At 45.1% G+C, this 19,348-nt stretch overlaps 1 protein-coding gene across 11 annotated transcripts in view; it reads left to right on the top strand.

Annotated features, from left to right (window-relative positions):
* LOC130680785 (zinc finger protein 169-like) overlaps positions 1-19,348 on the top strand; it is a 233,289-nt gene that overhangs the window by 16,176 nt on the left and 197,765 nt on the right. Inside the window, exons 2-5 of one of the 11 annotated variants that reach the window (XR_008993824.1) lie at positions 1,053-1,128; positions 1,663-1,789; positions 2,106-2,180; positions 4,513-7,636. Coding sequence is in view for 2 of the 11 variants with exons in the window: in XM_057492174.1 (XP_057348157.1) it covers positions 1,081-1,128; positions 1,663-1,789; positions 2,082-2,180 (274 nt within the window). In the remaining 9 variants the exon portion in view is untranslated. Of the gene's footprint in view, positions 1-1,052; positions 1,383-1,662; positions 1,790-2,081; positions 2,181-4,509; positions 7,637-19,348 lie in introns of those variants that run through there. The other 10 variants (XR_008993820.1, XR_008993823.1, XR_008993818.1 and 7 more) reach the window with 10 other exon arrangements.

Below are 19,348 nucleotides of genomic sequence, written 5' to 3'. Positions count from 1 at the left end.
CAGAGATCACATTCACTCATAAGTAGTTCAGTGGGTTTTCTATAACAGGTAAAGGCTTGTTTTTTAGAAACCAAAGATTTCTTAAGATAACAAAATTAATAACTCTTTAGTACTAATTACCATCCGGCTCATGTTCCGATCACAACGATTCCCGGTAAAGTGCTTCACAGGTACTTTGCTGCACCAGGATCCAAATTGCAGCAGTTCACAAATGTGAGGTGGATTCTATGTCTTAGGACTTCTTATTCACCACAGCTCACCCTCCTGCTCGTGCTGATGGTACGTTGAAATACTGGGAACTGTTCCAATCCTATTTTCTTAGCTGGGTTGCAACCTTTGTCCCCTGACCTTGGGTATATGAGGGGTGGAGGTAGGGCATAGTTGCTGTTAGAAGCGATCCTGTGGGAAAGCCTCTGCCCATTCACCTCTGATCAGAAATCCCCCTGAGACCTCCGCAGTGTGACCTGACACCTGCTCCCCAGACACAGGCTATGTCATTGCCATAAATGGGGGAGGGGTTCTGGTGGGAGAGCTCACTGCTTACGGTTGGTCTGGGGTGGGATGTTGCTTTGATACCAGTGTCTCCCCACATTAGGCTCCCCATGTCTCCCTTGGGCTTTGCCCTTGAGGTTAGTATGCTGTGCATTAAGTCAACACCATCTAGGTGTGGCCTCTAGTCTGTGACCTGTGGTTATCTCTCCTTTAAGCACAGGGAAATTGAGGCTGGGACAGGCAACAGAACTGTCATGAGTCTCCTGGAGCTCTGGGTTCTAACTTTAAAGGCAGTAGTTCCCCTTGGGTGTCCCAAGGCTGTCTCCCATTCACTCAACATTGTAAGAAAAAGGTCACTCAGCTCCCAGGATACTGAGCCCTCATGCCCAGGCCACAGCATGGAGCTGTGCCAGTAAATAGCCTGGCACCCTCTTCCTTTTTGAGGACACTGTTGGTGGCTTTGCTGGTGCCCTCGGACTGCCCCCCACTGCTAGGGTCAGCCCTGCCTTCCACAGGACAGGTGCACCCAGGCACCCTCTTACTCTCTTTCCTTCACACAGAGCAGCCCTCTGAGGGGTTCCCTTCTCCATGGAGAGCAGGAAGGTGACTCTGGGACCCTGGAAGACTGGGAGAGAGGTGAGATGTACTAGATATCCTATATTTATCATCACAGGATGAACCCATTCCCTTCACCTGCCCTGGTGACTGCCTCATTGGTACAGGGCCAAGGCAGCAGCCATCCTCGGGAAGTGACCTGCCTGGCCTGGCTGCCTCCCTGTGGGGGACTGGGCAGGACTGCATCAAGTGCTGATGTGTGAGCAGCACACAAAGAAAACTGAAGCAGATGATGGATGTCCATGTTCCAGTGCCCAGTGAAGATCGGTTGGTTGGTGTGTGAGGGGAGGGGCCGTAGGCAGTGGTGGCCAAGGCTTCCAGCAGGACGGGCTGCCTGATCAGCCCCTGAGGGATTAGGCAGGTCCTCGGGCTGGGGAGGAGGGCAGGCGTACTATCTGCCTCAGGCTGCCCCTGGGAACCACCGCCTGCAGTGTGGAAAGTCTGGTACCCGGTGGTCGCCTGCAAACCTGGGGGACGGATGTAGACCCCGTGCCCACACATGGCCAGGCTGTGGCTCGCAGCCTCCCGGTGAGCAGGCCTGGGTTTGTGTTGCAGGCTTTTGTGACATTTGAGGATGTGGCTGTGGATTTCACGCAGAAGGAATGGAAGCTGCTGAGCCCTGCGCAGAGGACCCTGTACAGACACGTGATGCTGGAGAACTTCAGCCACCTGGTCTCACTCGGTGAGTGTGGGCTCCCCTCATGGCAGTTTTGCCTCCTGTGCACCTAACTGCCTGGGGTCTGGCTGAGAACCAGGCACTACTCCAAGCCCAGAAGACACGGCACACCACCGCCCATCTCAGCCAGGTTCCCTACCTTGCCAGTGCTATCCTTACACACAACCAACCACTTGACTGGAACAAGGAGGGCCTAGAATGCATGCTTTCGAGCTCATTCCCACCACCCAGGTCTGGAAGCCAAAAATAGCCTCTCGAGGCTATAATCAAGAATGACCTGCCCCTTTTTCCCACTAAGCAGGAATTCCCTGTTCTAAACCAGACCTCATCACTTGGCTGGAACAAGGTGAAGAGCCCTGGAGGGAAGAGAAAAGACATCGGCCAGGCCCTTGTCCAGGTGAGGGGAACCTCGGGTGGACACTGGCCTTGCAGGGCAGGGATGGCTGTTCAGAGGCACTGGCAGGAAGCTTTCCTCCCACACCGTGGCTTCTAAGGCTGCCTGGCCCAGTGTGCCTCCTACACCATCATTGTCTTGAACAAGTAAGGGCATGTCCTGGGTACCCTAACTCCATCCTCCTGCAGGTAGCCCTCCTTCTCCCCAGCAGGCTTTCCCACTGTGGCCTTGCTGACCGCCCGGCTCTCTGAGGCAGCAGTGGTGTTTCTTCTCTTTGTTAGTGTCCTGCAGGACCCTGTCCGTCCCATCTTCCACCTCTTCCTCTCTCCACCATTGTCTCTGGGTTCAGTTCTTTCCCCTCTTGTGCCCCAGAGGCACTGCCTTTAGGGGGCTGCTCTCTGGAGTTGGGCACCATGGATACTGTTTGTCATGGTTCTTTTCTACACCTGTCACCTGGACTTGCTTTCTTGGAGCAATGGGGGTTCCCCTTTGGGCCACTTGTTCCCTTCTGTGTGTCCCATGGGCCTCCCTCTCTGAGACTCTTATGGTTGGATCACAGGAGATTCTTCTGAGAACTGATGCTCCTTTTTGAGCTGTGGACAAGTGTAAGTTTGTGGTGTATCTTCTTATTAGCCTGAAGGTGTTGGTTTTAGGCTTCATTTGTCCTTGTTGATACCTAGGCCTTTCTTGGGAAACCTGTTAGCTGAGTCAAGTTGAAGTGGCCGTCATGTGCTTGGAAGTCTCCTTTGTGTCCTGCTGTAGGAATCCTCACTGTGCCACGGCCGTGAACTCATCCTGTAGATTGTTGTCGTTTCTCAGCTCATATGTCTTTGCTGATTTAGTTGACATGTGTGGGTCAGTCTGAACTATCCGTCCAGTATTTATGAAATGAATTTTAAATCTTTGATTGCACAACAGCTGTTCCATTTTTCCCTGATGAATTGAAGTGTTATTGTGTCATTATGGTAACACTTTGTTCCCACTCTTAGTGTGTAGATGTAAGACTGTGATGAGCTCTGTGGACCCATCTCCAGGCTCCACTCTCTTGGGGGCAGTCCTGCCTCCTCCCACTCTCACCCTCTTCTTCCACTGTTTGATTATTTCGAAACAAATCTTGGTCATCCTATCATTTCATCTCCAATATCGAGTAATACTATTCTGATCTTAATAGTATGTTCACTAGATTTGTTTTGATAGCATCAACCATTTAACATGTTTTTGTACCATGTGTCTTTAAAATTTACATCCTGCAGTACATTTTGCCAACAGTCTGAAATTTTTGTAACTTCCTGGACTCAACACTTAGTGTTTTGCTCTGTATTCTTGATGACATGTTTCCCCATCTGTGCCTTCCTCTAGTTGTCCAAGAGCCCATTTTATGTCTGGTGCTGTCAAAGGGAGTTGCAGACAACATTTCCTCTAACCCATGAGCCCTTCTGCATGGAAGTCAATCTAACCAGTATTCAGATGTTTCCATGTGGGTCTTTGTAGGTAGAGTCCAAATACCATGCCACATGCAGACCTGCAATGACAGGCAGTGTGTTCTCATGTGCACACCCCTGTGTGAGCTGAGAACTGTGGTTCCCCAGCAAATAACCTCAGGCGGCTTCATGGTTCTTTCCCGACTCCCCATTCCCCAAGGCCACTGCTACTGTGGTTCTGCCCAGTGGGCAGCACTTGGCCAGTTCTGGAACTTGGTGTTAATGGAATCCTACCGGGCCTTCTATGATAACACCAGCATATTGTTTATTTGCCTCTGACCTGTGGTCTGCATGGAGGTGAGCTCATCATCTCACAAAGTTATCACAGTATTGACTGTACACCCTGAGCTCTACGGTTGCTCCCATGACTAACATATATTATAACTTGAAGTTTGTATGTCTTTATCCCCTCACCTTGTTTTGTCTACCTCCCCAGCAACCCGTAGCCCTTCTTTGTTGTCCATCATTTTGTTACCTATCAGTCTGTTTCAGTTTTGTTCTTCAGATCACACTTCTGGTGCTGTCACACAGTATTTGTCTTTGTCATATTTGAATTAACATAATGACTCAGGACCCATGAATGTTGTCACAAACAGCAAAATTTCATTCCTTTTTAAGCTGAGGAGAATTTATAATCTAAATGATGCTCTAACTGTGATTTAGAAAACAGACTATGGAGGAAATCATTTTTCTGTGTGTACATTTCTCTCTAAGGAAAGATACAAGCTTCGAACTAGATGCAGGAGCAGGGCCTGTGAAGGGAACCCTTGTGTGAGGTAGTGGCATTTGTGTTGGGTGGTGGCCCAGGCTACCTTACCTGTGACCATCCTGACTGGGCACTTTCTCTTCAGCAGAAGCAAAGCCAGAAATCCATCTGTTTCCCGTCAGCAACCCACTGGCCTTCTGCAGTCAGCACACCCTCATCTGGCACACAATTCATGACCATTCTTCTCAGGTGTCTCCAGGCATACATGCAACAAATTACCCACAGGGAAAGAGTCCTGGCCTGGAGCACCAGGAACGAGAGCAGGAAGAACTCTCTCATCAGAGTGACCAGAGTGATAGGGCAGAAGGTCAAGAGACAGAAGAAAACTCCCAAACCTTGTTGAGGAAGAGGAGTCAGACCTTGTGGGTATCTGCCAGCTCAAACCCCACTAACACAGTAAGTCTGGATCAAAGGAACACAGTGGTGGAAATTGATAGCAACCAAGCCCAGAGGGGAAATCCTAAAGAAACAGGCAAACTGTTAAAAGAAAGAGAAAATTTGGGATGGGAAGTATTCAGATGTGCAGAGTGTGGGCAAGGCTTTAGCCAGAAGACAAAGCTACTTGAACAAAGGAAAGCGCATTATGGACAGAATCTTTTAACATTCATGGAGTGTGGACAGGACTTTATTGATAAGTCAGGACTATTCTTGCACCAGAAGATGCACCCAGGAGAGAGTCCGTATATGTGCAGGGAGGGTGGGCCAGACTTCAGTGATAAGCCAAACCTCGTAACATACAAGAAGACACACTCAGGGGAGAAGCCCTTTATATGCAAGGAGTGTGGGCAAGGATTTGTCCAAAAATCATCTCTGGTTTCTCACCAGTGGAAACACACAGGGGAGAAGCCCTTTGTGTGCAAGGAGTGTGGGCAAGGATTTCTCCAAAAATCATCTCTGGTTTCTCACCAGTGGAAACACACAGGGGAGAAGCCTTTCATGTGCAAGGAGTGTGGAAAAGGCTTTGTCAGAAAATCATACCTTATAATCCATCAGAGGACACACTCAGGGGAGAAGCCATTTGTGTGCAAGAAGTGTGAGCACGGTTTTACCACAAAATCATCTCTGGTTTTGCACCAATGGACACACACAGGGGAGAAGCCTTTTGTGTGCAAGGAGTGTGGACAAGGCTATACCCAAAAACCAAAGCTGATCTCCCACCAGCGGAAACACTCAGGCCAGAAGCCTTTTGTGTGCAAGGAGTGTGGAGAGGGCTTTATCCAAAAATCACACCTGATCTCCCACCAGTGGAAACACTCAGGCCAGAAGCCTTTTATGTGCAAGGAGTGTGGACAAGGCTTTATCCAAAAATCTTACCTGGTCTCCCACCAGTGGAAACACTCAGGCCAGAAGCCTTTTGTGTGCAAGGAGTGTGGACAAGGCTTTATCAAAAATTCACAGTTGATCTACCACCAGTGGAAACACTCAGGCCAGAAGCCTTTTGTGTGTAAGGATTGTGGACAGGGCTTGATGCACAAATCATCTCTGGTTTCCCACCAGTGGAAACACTCAGGCCAGAAGCCTTTTGTGTGCAAGGAGTGTGGACAAGGCTTTATCCAAAAATCAAACCTGACCACCCACCAGTGGAAACACTCAGGCCAGAAGCCTTTTGTGTGTAAGGAGTGTGGACAAAGCTTTGTCAAAAAATCATACCTGATCTGCCACCAGAGGAAACACTCAGGCCAGAAGCCTTTTGTGTGCAAGGAGTGCGGACAAGGCTTTATCCAAAAATCCTACCTGATCTCCCACCAGTGGAAACACTCAGGCCAGAAGCCTTTTGTGTGCAAGGAGTGTGGACAAGGCTTTATCCAAAAATCAAAGCTGATCTCCCACCAGTGGAAACACTCAGGCCAGAAGCCTTTTGTGTGCAAGGAGTGTGGACAAGGCTTTATCGAAAAATCTTACCTGATCTCCCACCAGTGGAAACACTCAGGCCAGAAGCCTTTTGTCTGCAAGGAGTGTGGAAAAGGCTTTACCCAAAAGTCATCCATGATCTACCACCAGTTGAAACACTCAGGGTAGGAGCATATTGTTTGAGTGATGTAGGTAAAAGTTTTAGCTTTAAATCAAATCTTCTGAGACTTAAGAAAGTACACTCAAGGGGTAGCCTATTGTGTATATAGAGTGTATTTAAACTTTAATCCAAAAATTATCCCTAGTGTCCCACCTGTGGAAACACTTGGGTGAGAATCTATATGCTTGTAGTGAGTGGGGACAATGTTCTCTCTGGCAGTCAGGCCTGTAAAACACCAGAACTCATGCTTAAGGAAGAAGTCTTTTGTATGCAAGGACTGTTTTTGAGTCTATACCAATGAGTCTGACCTCATCATGTGTGAGAAAATATGCTCAGGAGAGAATCCTATACCTTTCCAGGAGAGCAGGCACTGGAGTACTGACAAGTCATACAGCACTAGGCGATGACACAGTTATGAGAGAGGCAGTTGTGTGGGGATGTGCACGAGGCCTTAGAGGACAGTTGTCTCTCCCCTGGTCCCAAGGCATACATGGAGAAAAGAGCCTGTGTGTGATGCAGGGTGAGAAAGATGAGCCATAATCATGCCTGTGGATATCAAAGGTTCCAGTCAATGGGGAAGTACTTGTGTGCACAGTGTGGCCAAAGCTTTCCTTAGAAGTCAACAGACGGACAGGAAATCTGATCACCATCTGTCCCCTCACCATAAAAGTTCCAGAGGAACTTCAGGAGCCCCTTGACAAGGGATGTATAAGTAGCAATTACTGCAATTTCTTTCTTAAGGGACTTCCTTAAGGGAAGGATCAAGGTGCAGTGAGCTGATGGCTGAGTGTCAGCACCTCTGGGTCAGCCTGTAGTGGGCTGCCCTTTCCATCCAGTAACTGCTGCTTTGTAAAGCTACAGCTGGTCCTGTGACCTCGCTCACAGATGTGTCATGGAGGCTGGGGGTAACCGCAGGACTACCGAGACTTGAACTTGGAGACTTTCCCTGAACAGGAGGAAACATAAGTCTTTGTCATCCTGAATATTTACAGCAGATTCTGAGATGAGGTCCAGGTTTGAGAAACAGATGCCTGGGGAGGGGAGGGAGTTACCCAGGCTCCTGGGGGAAATGTAGTCTCTCTCCTGGAGACCAGGCTTTCTGCCTGGCTGGGCATCCCGTGTGCTGTTCTGATCCAGCGAGGACAGCCCGGGGATAATGGTAGGACTGTTGTTGACACATCCCCTGTGAGGCTACACAGCAGTCCAGGACTCTTCCTCCAAATGCTCCTGTTGCGCCCCCTCCCAGCCACCCTTGGCTCCTCCCCATGTTCTCACACACTAAATAAAAGCCTTGTCTTATTCGGTTTCATCTCAGTGTCTCCTTTGCAGAGAGCCGACACACAAGTGGTACCCAGAACAGCCTGACAACACGGGTGGTAACATAGGTATTTGGGGAATATCTCGCTGCACAAGAACAAATCTTATCTGTCAGCTTCTACAACCCTGGAGTATCTTCTGCTCTTGTGTCCTAAACCCCGCCTCCCTCCTCCCTGTACCTAACTGCCCAGACCACCCCCCAACGTGAGTGCACCAAGCTCCTGGATTTCACTCTCACCCGCTTCCATCCCATAACCTCAGAACATATTCTGGGGTCTCCTGACTGGATTGTTGATGGAAGTGTTTCGAAGGCCGTCTCCTCCCAGGTAGGGTATGCCATCACTGAGGGCTATCATGACAGCCAGTCCTACCTGCCCTGGGAAGTAGTTGTGGCGGCTGCCCTCCCCGCAGTCACGACTTCACAGCAGCACAACTTACTGCACTCACCGGAGCTCCTACTCTCACAAAAGGTAAAACTATCAACTTCTATGCAGGCTCCAAATATGCTTATAATGTCCTGCATTCATATGCCCAGATCTGGAACAAGAGGATTCCTAACAGCAAAAAACACCCCTATACAAAATGGATCCGTCATTCAAGATCTCATAGGGGCAGCACTTCTACCTCAGACAACTGCTGTATTTCATTGCAGAGGCCATCAAATACTACCTCACAGGATAAAATCTTGGACACATCATTCGTGGAAATAATAAAACTAATATAGTAGCAAACAGCTGTCAACCCTCTCTCCATTCGCTGTTTCCTTTTCCCTCTTATCCCTCCCTAGTCACTCTATCAGAGCTAGCTGTATGCAAAGAATGGGGCACTACAGGAAGGACAATGTTGGTTCCTCCATGGAAAATTGGTCCTGAAGGCTTACAAAATAAATTACTTTCATCTTTCCATGGCCAGTTCCATGCCGGATCATTCCCTGTGTTCCAGTTCCTAGAGGCCCACATACATCTCACTCCTGGTCTCAGGACCTCCCTACAAAAGATGATCACCTAATGCTCCATATGTGAAACCACCAACCTGCTATACCTCCCCAATTCCCTGCCCTTCAGTTCTGGGGATCCCTCCCCAGCACTGACTGGCAGAGTTTAGCCATATGCCTCTGGTAAAGAACTAAAGATACCTACTTTTGACGGTTGACACCTCTGGGTGGATAGAGGCCTTTGCTACATCAAACAAAAATTCTTCTACAGTAACATACACCCTACTCACTGAAATCATCCCCGCGCTTTGGACTGCCAACCTCTATGCAAACCGATAATGGACCTAAATTCAACTCACAGATCACTCAACAGGTGGCCTCTTCCATAAATATAACCTGGAAATTCAACATCATGTATCGACCAAAGACCTCAGGTAAGGAAGAGGGAGGTAATCACCTCAAGCAAACCCTAACCAAGTTTTCCCTCAGGTTCATTTGGATTGGGCTAAGCTCGTGCTCTTGGCCATTTTTAAATTCTGGTCTCTCCCACACAAACCTCTTTATGCTGAGCCCCTTTGAGGTTCTGTACGGAAGGCCCCTTAATGCCATCAGTTTTTTCCACCTCAAACTCAAAGATACCAATCCTTCGTGAATTATTTACTTATAACCCTTAGACATCTCACCTGCAACTATGATGACTCCACCCTCCGAAAACCCTCTGACAACCTACACACCCTCACTGCAGTGTTCTACAATCTGAAGACAGGTTATTTATGAAGCCCCTCAGCCTATCCCAGGGCCTAAAACTAAAACGAATGGGGCCCTTCCAAGTAATCCTGATGATCCCAACTGTGGCCAAATGAAAAGGTCTTTCCTCCTGGGTCCACTTTTCCTCTCAGAAAGGGTCCCCTTTTCCAGCTCACACGAACAGGACACATATCCCTGAAGATCACCAGGCTGCTTCCTGAGGATGAAGAAACTGACGGCATGGCTAGACAATCCCATGAGTCTCTCTCTTCATAACTTTCCTTGTTTCTTGACTGTTCTAATAGAATCACTCTTCCATTACTTGCCATCCACCTCCTTACATACAATAATCCAGGACCTATGGCTACATAGAATTTTCCCAGATTTCTCCCTGAGGCAAATCACTACCTGTACCTCGTGTTCTGCTTCCATCCATTCTTTGTCAATATTACTCATTGTCTTAGCTCCTAACACCAGAGCAGAGACCCTTCCTAAATATGCCAGTCAGAAACTGCCATATGGGTAGAATCATCCAAACCTTTAGTTGGACCATCCAACCACCCTGCTGGGTCTGTTTCCACCTCACCCAGACAGCCAACTCAGCAACCCCTGCTCCCCTTGGAACACGGATCAACACTTCTGAAGGTCTGGAGGTCTACAATCCACTGAGTCTACCAGTCCCAGGGGTACAGGGCTAGCTGAAGGAATTGACATCAGACTTCCAGGGGGCACTAAAAGGTATCAGCACTTAAAAGCTCACTGACTTCCCCAGTGGGCCATAACTGGTCCCTCCCAAGTGAACTTCATCTAACCCAACCCCTACCTTTCTGCATTTCTTAAGCCCAACAAGATCACTGTGCCCCAGGTGTCTCCTTAGATCCCTCCCTCTGCAAATTCACCATTTGACTTCTCCCACCTTGGATCGCCACAATATTTACCATCTGGAAACTTTCTTATGGGTATCTGGGTACAATTTCTTGCAAGGCAATCTCAATGTCACATGTAGTATTGTCAAGACAGAGGAAAAGACCCCCTAAAAGACACTCCCCTAGCCCACAGAGGAGCCCAAGAGTGAAAACATCCTGATACACCTGGTAGCAGAATCTTCCTAAATTGAAGTTACCTGCTCTTAGCCAAGACTCGTACAGTATTGCAGCCAGCCTCACTCCTCTCCCCCTGGATGGCTGCAGCTTTTAGCTCCTCCTTCCATAGATGGCACAAATTCGAGGTGGTCTTACAGTTGCTTCCCAGCCCTCCACCAGACTTTCTCCTCCTGACTCGGTTTGATCTAATGGGATGACATTCCCTGGAAATGGACATCATGTCGGTATGCGGAGACAAGGCATACATTTGCATGCCAACAACTGGACTGGAGTCTGCACTCTGTGCCTCCTCACTCCCATCCTTTCCTTAGTAATATCTGATCTACTCATCCCTGTCTCCCCATTAACCCATGTCAGGGCACAATATGCCATACACCTAGTCTTCTTAATGGCCACCTTGGGAATAATCACAGGCTCTGGAACAGGTCTTGGGGCCCTAGGATTCTCTTAGGTTCATCAGGCTGTCAAATGAACTTGCTGAAGGATGGAAAGAGGTTTCCAAAAAATGGTGCACTTAAAAGATCAAGTGGACTCACTGGCTTCAGTCATCTGCCAAAATCTCAGAGACCTTGATCTCTTTGACAGCTTTGCAGGCTGGCATATGTGCTGCACTCCAGGAACAATGCTGCTTTTACACCAACAAATCTAGCCTCATCAGGGATTGAGCAAAACGCCTTTGTGAGCAAGCTTCCAAACGTCTTGAAGGCTCTTCTAATAACCTGTTTCCCCTTCCTCTTTATTGGCTTCTACCTCCCTGACCCCATTAGCCTTTATCACCTCCCTCCTTCTTTTCCTTCATTCTTAATTAACCTATTCAAAACATTTTTACAGGATTTAATGGTGGCCACCTCCCGGGCAACTACATCCAAATGGCCTTCCTGCTTCAAAATATCAGAAAATCCCCTTCATAACTCCCTCTCACCAGGGAGTAACCAAGAGAAGAATCGTGACCCGTCTCCCTATACCCCTTTAGAGCCAGAAATGATAGAGCCTGGACCAGAGTACTGTATTTTTTACTAAACCAAACCACCATCTCAGAGAGACCTAAGTTTCATCTTACTTAGGCTATAGCATTCTCTGGAAGACACATCAGCAAGCCACAAGCCGGCCTTTTCCCTGACCTATCCACTCAAAAGCCTGCCAAAACACCTGGCTATAAAAAGCCTCAATGTGGAAGAGGATTAAAGATGGCGGCATGAGAGGTGAAAGAGAAACCTCATACCAAAACCACATATAATATGAAAATATAATCAATATATCAAATCCTGAAAGAGCAACAGGAAAGAAGGCTTGGACAAACTGGGGAAAACAGGACACCTCAAGTAAAAGGGTAACATAACAAAGCTGTGATCTGGAGGGACCCAATCCATTACCCCACCCCAGCTCACCGGAGGAAGAGAAAGCAGGGAATGGGTGGAGACCTAGGACTGCAGAACACCCAGCCCTGGATATCTGCTGTGGGAGCAGGTACCTATACTACATGGTGCTCTTGACATTAATGTGGTTGGAAAGCTAAGGTGGAATACTGGGAGAGATTGATTCGAGCCATTTGTGAAAATCAGGGACCCACATCCAGCTTCTCTGGGACAAAATAAAGGAAGACAGTATGAGAGGTGAATTCTAACAGACAGAGTGCTTCTAAAAGGGCAAGGAATGCACAGAGTTTGCTGCTAAGGAGAAAGTACAAGTGGAGAAAATTGTCTGGGTGCAATCTTCCCAGCAGGTTTGGAACTTTAAAGAGATTCAGGCACTCCATCATCTAGCTGGCTACTCAGCTACGAGGTCCCCCACCATGATATGCAGCCTGCTGCACCTTCCTCCTGGCTGAACAGCTCCATACAGTAGAGCTTCTGGGCACCAGAGGGTGCAACAAACAGCTACACAATGTCAAAGGAACGTTGTTCAAACTAAACTTCCACAAACACCAGAAAGAGGGTCAAGTGAAACTGAACTCATCAATTTTACTGAGAGTTAAAATGAAAATTGTAAATATGCTCATGGAGCTACAGACAAACATTCAAGAATACAGTATCTGAAATGAAACATACAATGGAGGGATTTAAAAGAAGATTAGATGAAATAGAGAAGACAGTAAATGCAGAAAGTAGACAACAGGAATACAGAGAAGCTGAGGCACAGAGAGAAAAAAGGATCTCTAAGAATGAAAGAATATTGAGAGTACTGTGTGACCAATCCAAAGGGAAAAAGATTTGCATTAGAGTGGTACCAGAAGAAGAAAAGAGGAAACGGGGATAGAAAGTATCCTTGAGGAGGTAATTGCTGAAAAGAAAACTGCCCCAATCTGGGGAAGGAGATTGTCTCTCTGGCCATGGAGGTGCACAAATCTTCCAACAAAAGGGATCAAGGAGGACACCAAGACACATTATAATTAAAATGGCAAAGATCAATGGTAAGGATTAAATATTAAGAGCAGCTAGAGAGAGGAAAAGATCACAAACAAAGGAAAACCCATCAGGGTATCATCAGACTTTTCTACAGAAACATTACAGAAAGTGACATGATATATTTCATGCACTGAGGCAGATGGGCCTCAAACCAACAATCCTCTATCCGGCAAGATTGTCATTTAAATTTGAAGGATGGATTAAACAATTTCCAGATAAGCAAATGCTGAGAGAATTTACCTCCCACAAACCTCTCTACAGTGTTGTTTAGAGGGACTGCTATAGTAGAAGTGTTCCTAAGGCTAAACAACTATCACCAGAAAAAATACACCATAGCAAAGAAAGTAGACCAATTAATTACTAAGCAGATGCAAAATCTAAACAACCACCCCCAAAGTCAATCAAGGGATACAAAGAGTACATTATATGATACCTAATATATAAAGAATGGAGGAGGAACAAAAAGAAGGGAAAAAAAGACCCTTTAGGTGGTGTTTGTAATAGCATACTGAGTGAGTTAACTTACACTCTTAGATAGTAAGGACTTTACCCTTGAACCTTTGGTAACCATGAATCTAAAGCCTGCAATGGCAGCAAGGACATAACTATCGATAATCATCCTAAATGTAAATGGTCTGAATGCACCCATCAAAAGACATAGAGTCACAGAACTGATTAAAAAATCAAAACCTGTCTATATGTTGCGTACAAGAGACTCACTTCAAACCCAGGTCATAGACAGATGAAAGTGAAGGGATGGAAAAAGATATTTCATGCAAATAATAGGGAGGGAGAAAAGGAAGAGTTGCAGTACTTGTATCACACAAAATAGACTTCAAAACAAAGAAAGTAATGAGATAAAGGAGGACATTATGTTATGATAAAGGGGTCAATCCAACAAGAGCATATAACCATTATAAATATCTATGCGCCCAACACAGGAGCACCTACATATGTGAAACAATGGGTAAATGACCAAATAAAAATAGATCAAGCAATATATGGGGACAAATAATAACAATAATTCAACATGGTGAAGTCTGTGGGATGCAGCAAAGACCATGCTAAGAGCGAAGTATATTGCAATACAGACCTACCTCAGGAAAAAACAACAATCCTATATGAACAATCTAAACTCAAAATTAATGAAACTAGAAAAAGAACAAATAAGGCCCAAAGTCAGTAGAAGGAGGAACATAATAAATATTAGAGCACAAATAAATAAGAGAATATAACAATAGAAAGAATCAATGAAAAGGGAGCTGGTGCTTTGAGAAAATAAAATAGATAATACTAATAGAATTAAAGGGGGGAATAGTATGCAGTGCATTCATTTTAGGAGACTTCAACACACCACTCCCTCCGAACGACAGATCAACCAGACAGAAAATAAGTAAGGACACAGAGGCAGTGACCAATACATTAGAACAAATTGACCTAATGGACATCTACAGAACACTCCACCCAAAAGCAGCAGGATACACATTCTTCTGAAGTGCACACAGGACATTTTCAATAATATGTCATGTACTAAACCACAAAAAGAGCCTCAGTAAATTAAAAAAGATTGAAATTGTACCACCCAACTTCTTAGACCACAAGGGTATGAAACTAGAAATAAATTACACAAAGGGAATGAAAAACTCCACGAGCACATGGACGCTTAACAACATGCTCCTAAATAATCAATGGATCAATGACCAAATAAAAACAGATATAGCAATATATGAATTCAAATGACGATGACTCAACAAACAAAATCTGTGGGATGCAGTGAAGGCCGTGCTAAGAGGGAAGTATATTGCAGTACAAGCTTGCCTCAGGTAAGAACAAACCCATATAAACAGTCTAAACTTACAGTGATTGAAACTAGAAAAAGAACAAATGAGGCCCAAACTCAGTAGAAGGAGGTACATAATAAAAATTAGAGCAGAAATAAATAAAATGAATAATAAATGAATAGAAAGAATAAGAGCAGGAGATGGTTCTTTGATAAAATAAACATAGGCAAACCACTAGCCAGAAGTATGAAGAAAAAAAGAGAATCTACACATATAAATAGAAACAGAAATAAGAAAGGAAAAGTCACTACAGACATCAGAGAAATACAAAGAATTATTAGAGAATACTATGAAAAAGTATGTGCTAACAAACTGGATAACCTAGAAGAAATGGACAAATTTCTAGAAAAATACAACCTTCCAAGGCTGACACAGTTAGAAACATAATCTGAACAGACCAATTACCAGCAAAGAAATTGAATTGGTAATAAAAAGAACTACCCAAGAACAAAATCCCTGGACCATCTGGTTTCATGGCTGAATTTTATCAGTAACAGAACAACTAATACCAATCCTCAAAGTTTTCCAAAAAGTAGAAGATGAGGGAATACTTCCAAACTCATTCTATGAGGCCAGCATAATTCAAACACCAAAACCAGGGAAAGACACCAAACAAAAAAATTACAGACTGATATGCATGATGAGCACAGATGCAAAAATACTCAACAAAATATTAGCAAACCAAACTCAAAAGTACAACAAAATATCTTCCATCATGATCAAGTAGGATATATTCCAGGTAATGAATAACTAAACTGTCACTCTTTGTGGGTGATATGATATTCTACATAATAAATCCTAAAGAGGAGAGGAGGAGCCAAGATGGTGGCATGAGTAGGGCAGCAGAAGTCTCCTCCCAAAACCATATATATTTTTGAAAATACAACAAATACAACTATTCCTAAAAGGGAGACCAGAAGATACAGTACAAAAGCCAGGCTACATCTACATCTGTGAGAACTCAGTGCCTCATGAAGGGGGTTAGATACAAGCCACAACCTGGCAGGACTCAAACATGCCCCTGACCCCAGCTCCCTGGTTGGAGGAGGGGAGTCAGAGCGGGGAGAGAGCGGGAGCCCAGGACTGCTAAAAACCCAGTCCTAGTCATCCGCACAGGGAGTGCAGACACACATTGCGTGGTATGCTGGATATTAGAGAAACAGAACAGTAAAATCTGCGAGCAGGTCCTGGCAGCCAGCGCCCCTGGGACAAAAGAAAAGTGAGTGCTTTTTGAAAGTCTTAAAGGGAAAGGGGACTCACCCCTGGAAGGAAGCATCCGGGCACACCACACTCAGCCCAGCAGCTGGGAATCACAGGGAAATTGAGGTGCTCCAGCCCCTGGGAGGTAGCACAGCTCTGAAGACCCTCCCAGTGATAAACAGCCTCCCATACATTCCCCCTCTGGCATGGCCCCGCCATAGCAGGGGAGCAGCCTGAGAGTAGCCAAACACACAGAAGCTGCCCAGAGCCTCCTCCACAGCTGCCCATGCCAGATGCAGAGGCCCCACCGGCATGCAGCAGCCCAGCACAGACAGAAGTGGGGACAGGGTGTCATGAGTCACCATTCTCGCAGGAGAGTACACCCGGCATGCCTACCACTCTCTGTAGGGCTCTGGGATGCCCCAGTGGCTGCCCCACCCATGGCAGCTCAGAATGGAACTGGAAGCTGCTCCAAGGAGGGCAAGGCAACCAGCAAGCAGGAAGGGACTTTGTTGTCCCAACTAACACAATCGCCAACTGTCCACAACTACCTCTATAGCCATGAAAAGGCAGAAAAATCTGATCCACTCCAGAATCACCCAGAGAAGCCCGGAGAGGGAGCCAAGGGAGATAGATTTCACCATTCTCCCTGAGAAAGAATCCAAATAAACGTCATAACCATGCTGATGGATCTTAAAAGAGATATGGAAGAGCTAAGGGATGAAGTTAGGAGGGAGAATACAGAAATAAAACAATCTCTGGAAGAATTTAAGACTAGACTGGATGAGGTGCAAGAGGCCATTAATGAAATGGAAATTAGAGAACAGGAACACAGGGAAGCTGATGCAGAGAGAGATAAAAGGATCTCCAGGAATGAAAGAGTATTAAGGGAACTGTGTGACCAATCCAAATGGAACAATATCCACATAATAGGGGTACCATGAGGGAGTCCAGCTCCAGCCTAGGGGTGGGATGCCCGAAGGTGCAGGACAGATTCGGCATATGGAGAGACAGGACACAGAGTCAGATGGAGGTGGTCTCTCGACAAAGTGCCTATGACAGCTTTATTTATACTATTTTGCACAAGGATGTGATTATTTTATTATTTTGATGATTAACTAGAATACATAGTTGCTTAATAAATATAGGCAAGCTTTTTCTTTCTTTTACTTTCTGATCTATTCATGGTTGGTCAAGTGTTAGACAGGTGATTGTTTTTCTGTTCTTTGACTGAAACTTTTCTTATTAACATGTACTCTATTGTGTTTTATGTTTCTATGCAACGCAGTTTCTAAGAAGTGCATGTGACCATAGAAGCATGCAGTACGTAACAGTGACTATTGAGTCTAACAGCTCAGGGTGAAATACATGTCACCTAGTGCCACAGTTAGCTAGGATTATTTCCCACAAAAATATTCTTAGAGGCTTTAATAAATTTATAATCAATCTAAAAATCATAAACTCATATCTTCACTTTATACCCCTTTATAGGGCACAGTAGGCAGCAAACTAAATTTCTCCTTCTTATCTACATTTCTCCTTTTTCTGTGTGGATACCAAAATCTCCCTGACATATGCTACACAGGTCTCTATGACTCCACTACTGCAGGGACTAAACAAGTTCTTACACCGTAAACAATGCAAGGGCATTTATATCATAGAAACTGTTTCTGTTTTAACTACAAGCTTTAAACTATAAACAATCACATCAAATATAATGTATGATTATTCGTTTGATTTTTATACTTTATATGTGAATCTAATAAAATGTTAATGTAGTAGGTAAATGCAAGATAAAGATAGAAAGCATGATTTAGAACTGTAAGAAGGCAGGTGTAGATGATCAAGTTTGTGCCTACAGACCAGGTCTTAATCCAAGCTGAACAAGGGCAACAAAACATCCACAGGTGTAGAAGATTTCTCTCAAAACTGGGAGGGTGAGGTTCTAAGCCTCACCTCTGTTGGCCCCCTCTTTCTCACCTGATGTCCCCCCTGTGACTGTGCCTGTCTTAGGTTGTTCCTCCCTTGAGGAATCTTACCCATCTCTGGCTAACCAGCCATCTTATGGGGCCATACAGGAAAGTGTAAAGCTGGTAAGTGAGAGAGACGTAATATTCTTTGAAAAGGTTAGTTTTTCACTTCTTTGCAGATTTATGCTCCATGGCTTCTATGCCCAGCACTTGTTTTGAGGTATCTTTACTTCCTGGAAAATTATGTTGCTTGGTAATTTCACGTATGAGGCACAAATTCCAGTAAAGGGCTGTGATTAGAAAAGAAGAAAAACAAACTATAGAAGTAGTAGAGGGAAGAAAACATGAAATGATTAATTAAGTGTCAACAGCGTTATTCTATTCAATATTTTCTTATGACTCTATTTCTATAAAACATTCCATCACTAGTTTTACTAACAAAACAAGGGGGGCATTCTCAGTGGAAATGGGGTGGTCAATGTTTGACTAACAGCAGGTTTCAGTACTTTATGCTAAGATCACCATTTGGCCCCTGCGTGTTCTATTCTCCAGGAGCACTGTCTTGAAAAGCTCTGGGAAGTTTATGTTATCATCATTTCTGTGTTGCTTAGAAAAGGTTAGCTTAATCTTTGGCAACAATGCAAGTAAAAACAAAGCCAATAGTATAATGGAAAATAACAAAATCAAGGTGGGTAATAGAGAGAGCCAGCTGCAAAGGCCCCTGCCTTATGGGGGTCTTCTTCCAGCCTGAGCTTCACTACACAGCTTGAGTAGCATGGCTCCCGGCAGTACCAGAAGGAGAAGAGAGAAAAAGGGATAGAAAAGGTATTGGAAGAAATAATTGCTGAAAACTTCCCCAAACTGGGGAACAAAATAGTCTCTCAGACCATGGAAGCCCACAGAACTCCCAACACAGGGACCCAAGGAGGACAACACCAAGACACATAATAATTAAAATGGCAAAGATCAAGGACAAGGACAGAGTATTAAAGGTAGCCAGAGAGAGCAAAAACGTCTCCTACAAAGGAAAACCCATCAGGCTATCAGACTTCTCAACAGAAACCTTACAGGCCAGAAGAGAATGGATTGATATATTTAATGCAATGAAACAGAAGGGACTTGAATGAAAAATACTGTATCCAGCACGATTATCATTTAAATATGAAGGAGAGATTACACAATTCCCAGTCAAGCAAAAGTTGAGGGAATTTGCCTCCCACAAACCACCTGTACATGATATTTTAAAGGGACTACTCTAGAGGGAAGCACTCCTAAGACAAAATAGATGTTACCAGAGAAAATAAAATCACAACAAAGAAAGCAGGCCAACCAAATACTAACTAAAGACAAAAAATAAAATCAACTACACACAAAAGCAGTGAAAGGAAACACAAAA

The sequence above is a fragment of the Manis pentadactyla genome, chromosome 14 (genome assembly GCF_030020395.1).
Source record: "Manis pentadactyla isolate mManPen7 chromosome 14, mManPen7.hap1, whole genome shotgun sequence".
In the NCBI taxonomy this organism is placed as follows: domain Eukaryota; kingdom Metazoa; phylum Chordata; class Mammalia; order Pholidota; family Manidae; genus Manis; species Manis pentadactyla.
Note: the sequence above shows the minus strand (reverse complement) of the source record. Positions and strands in the feature narration are given on the sequence as shown.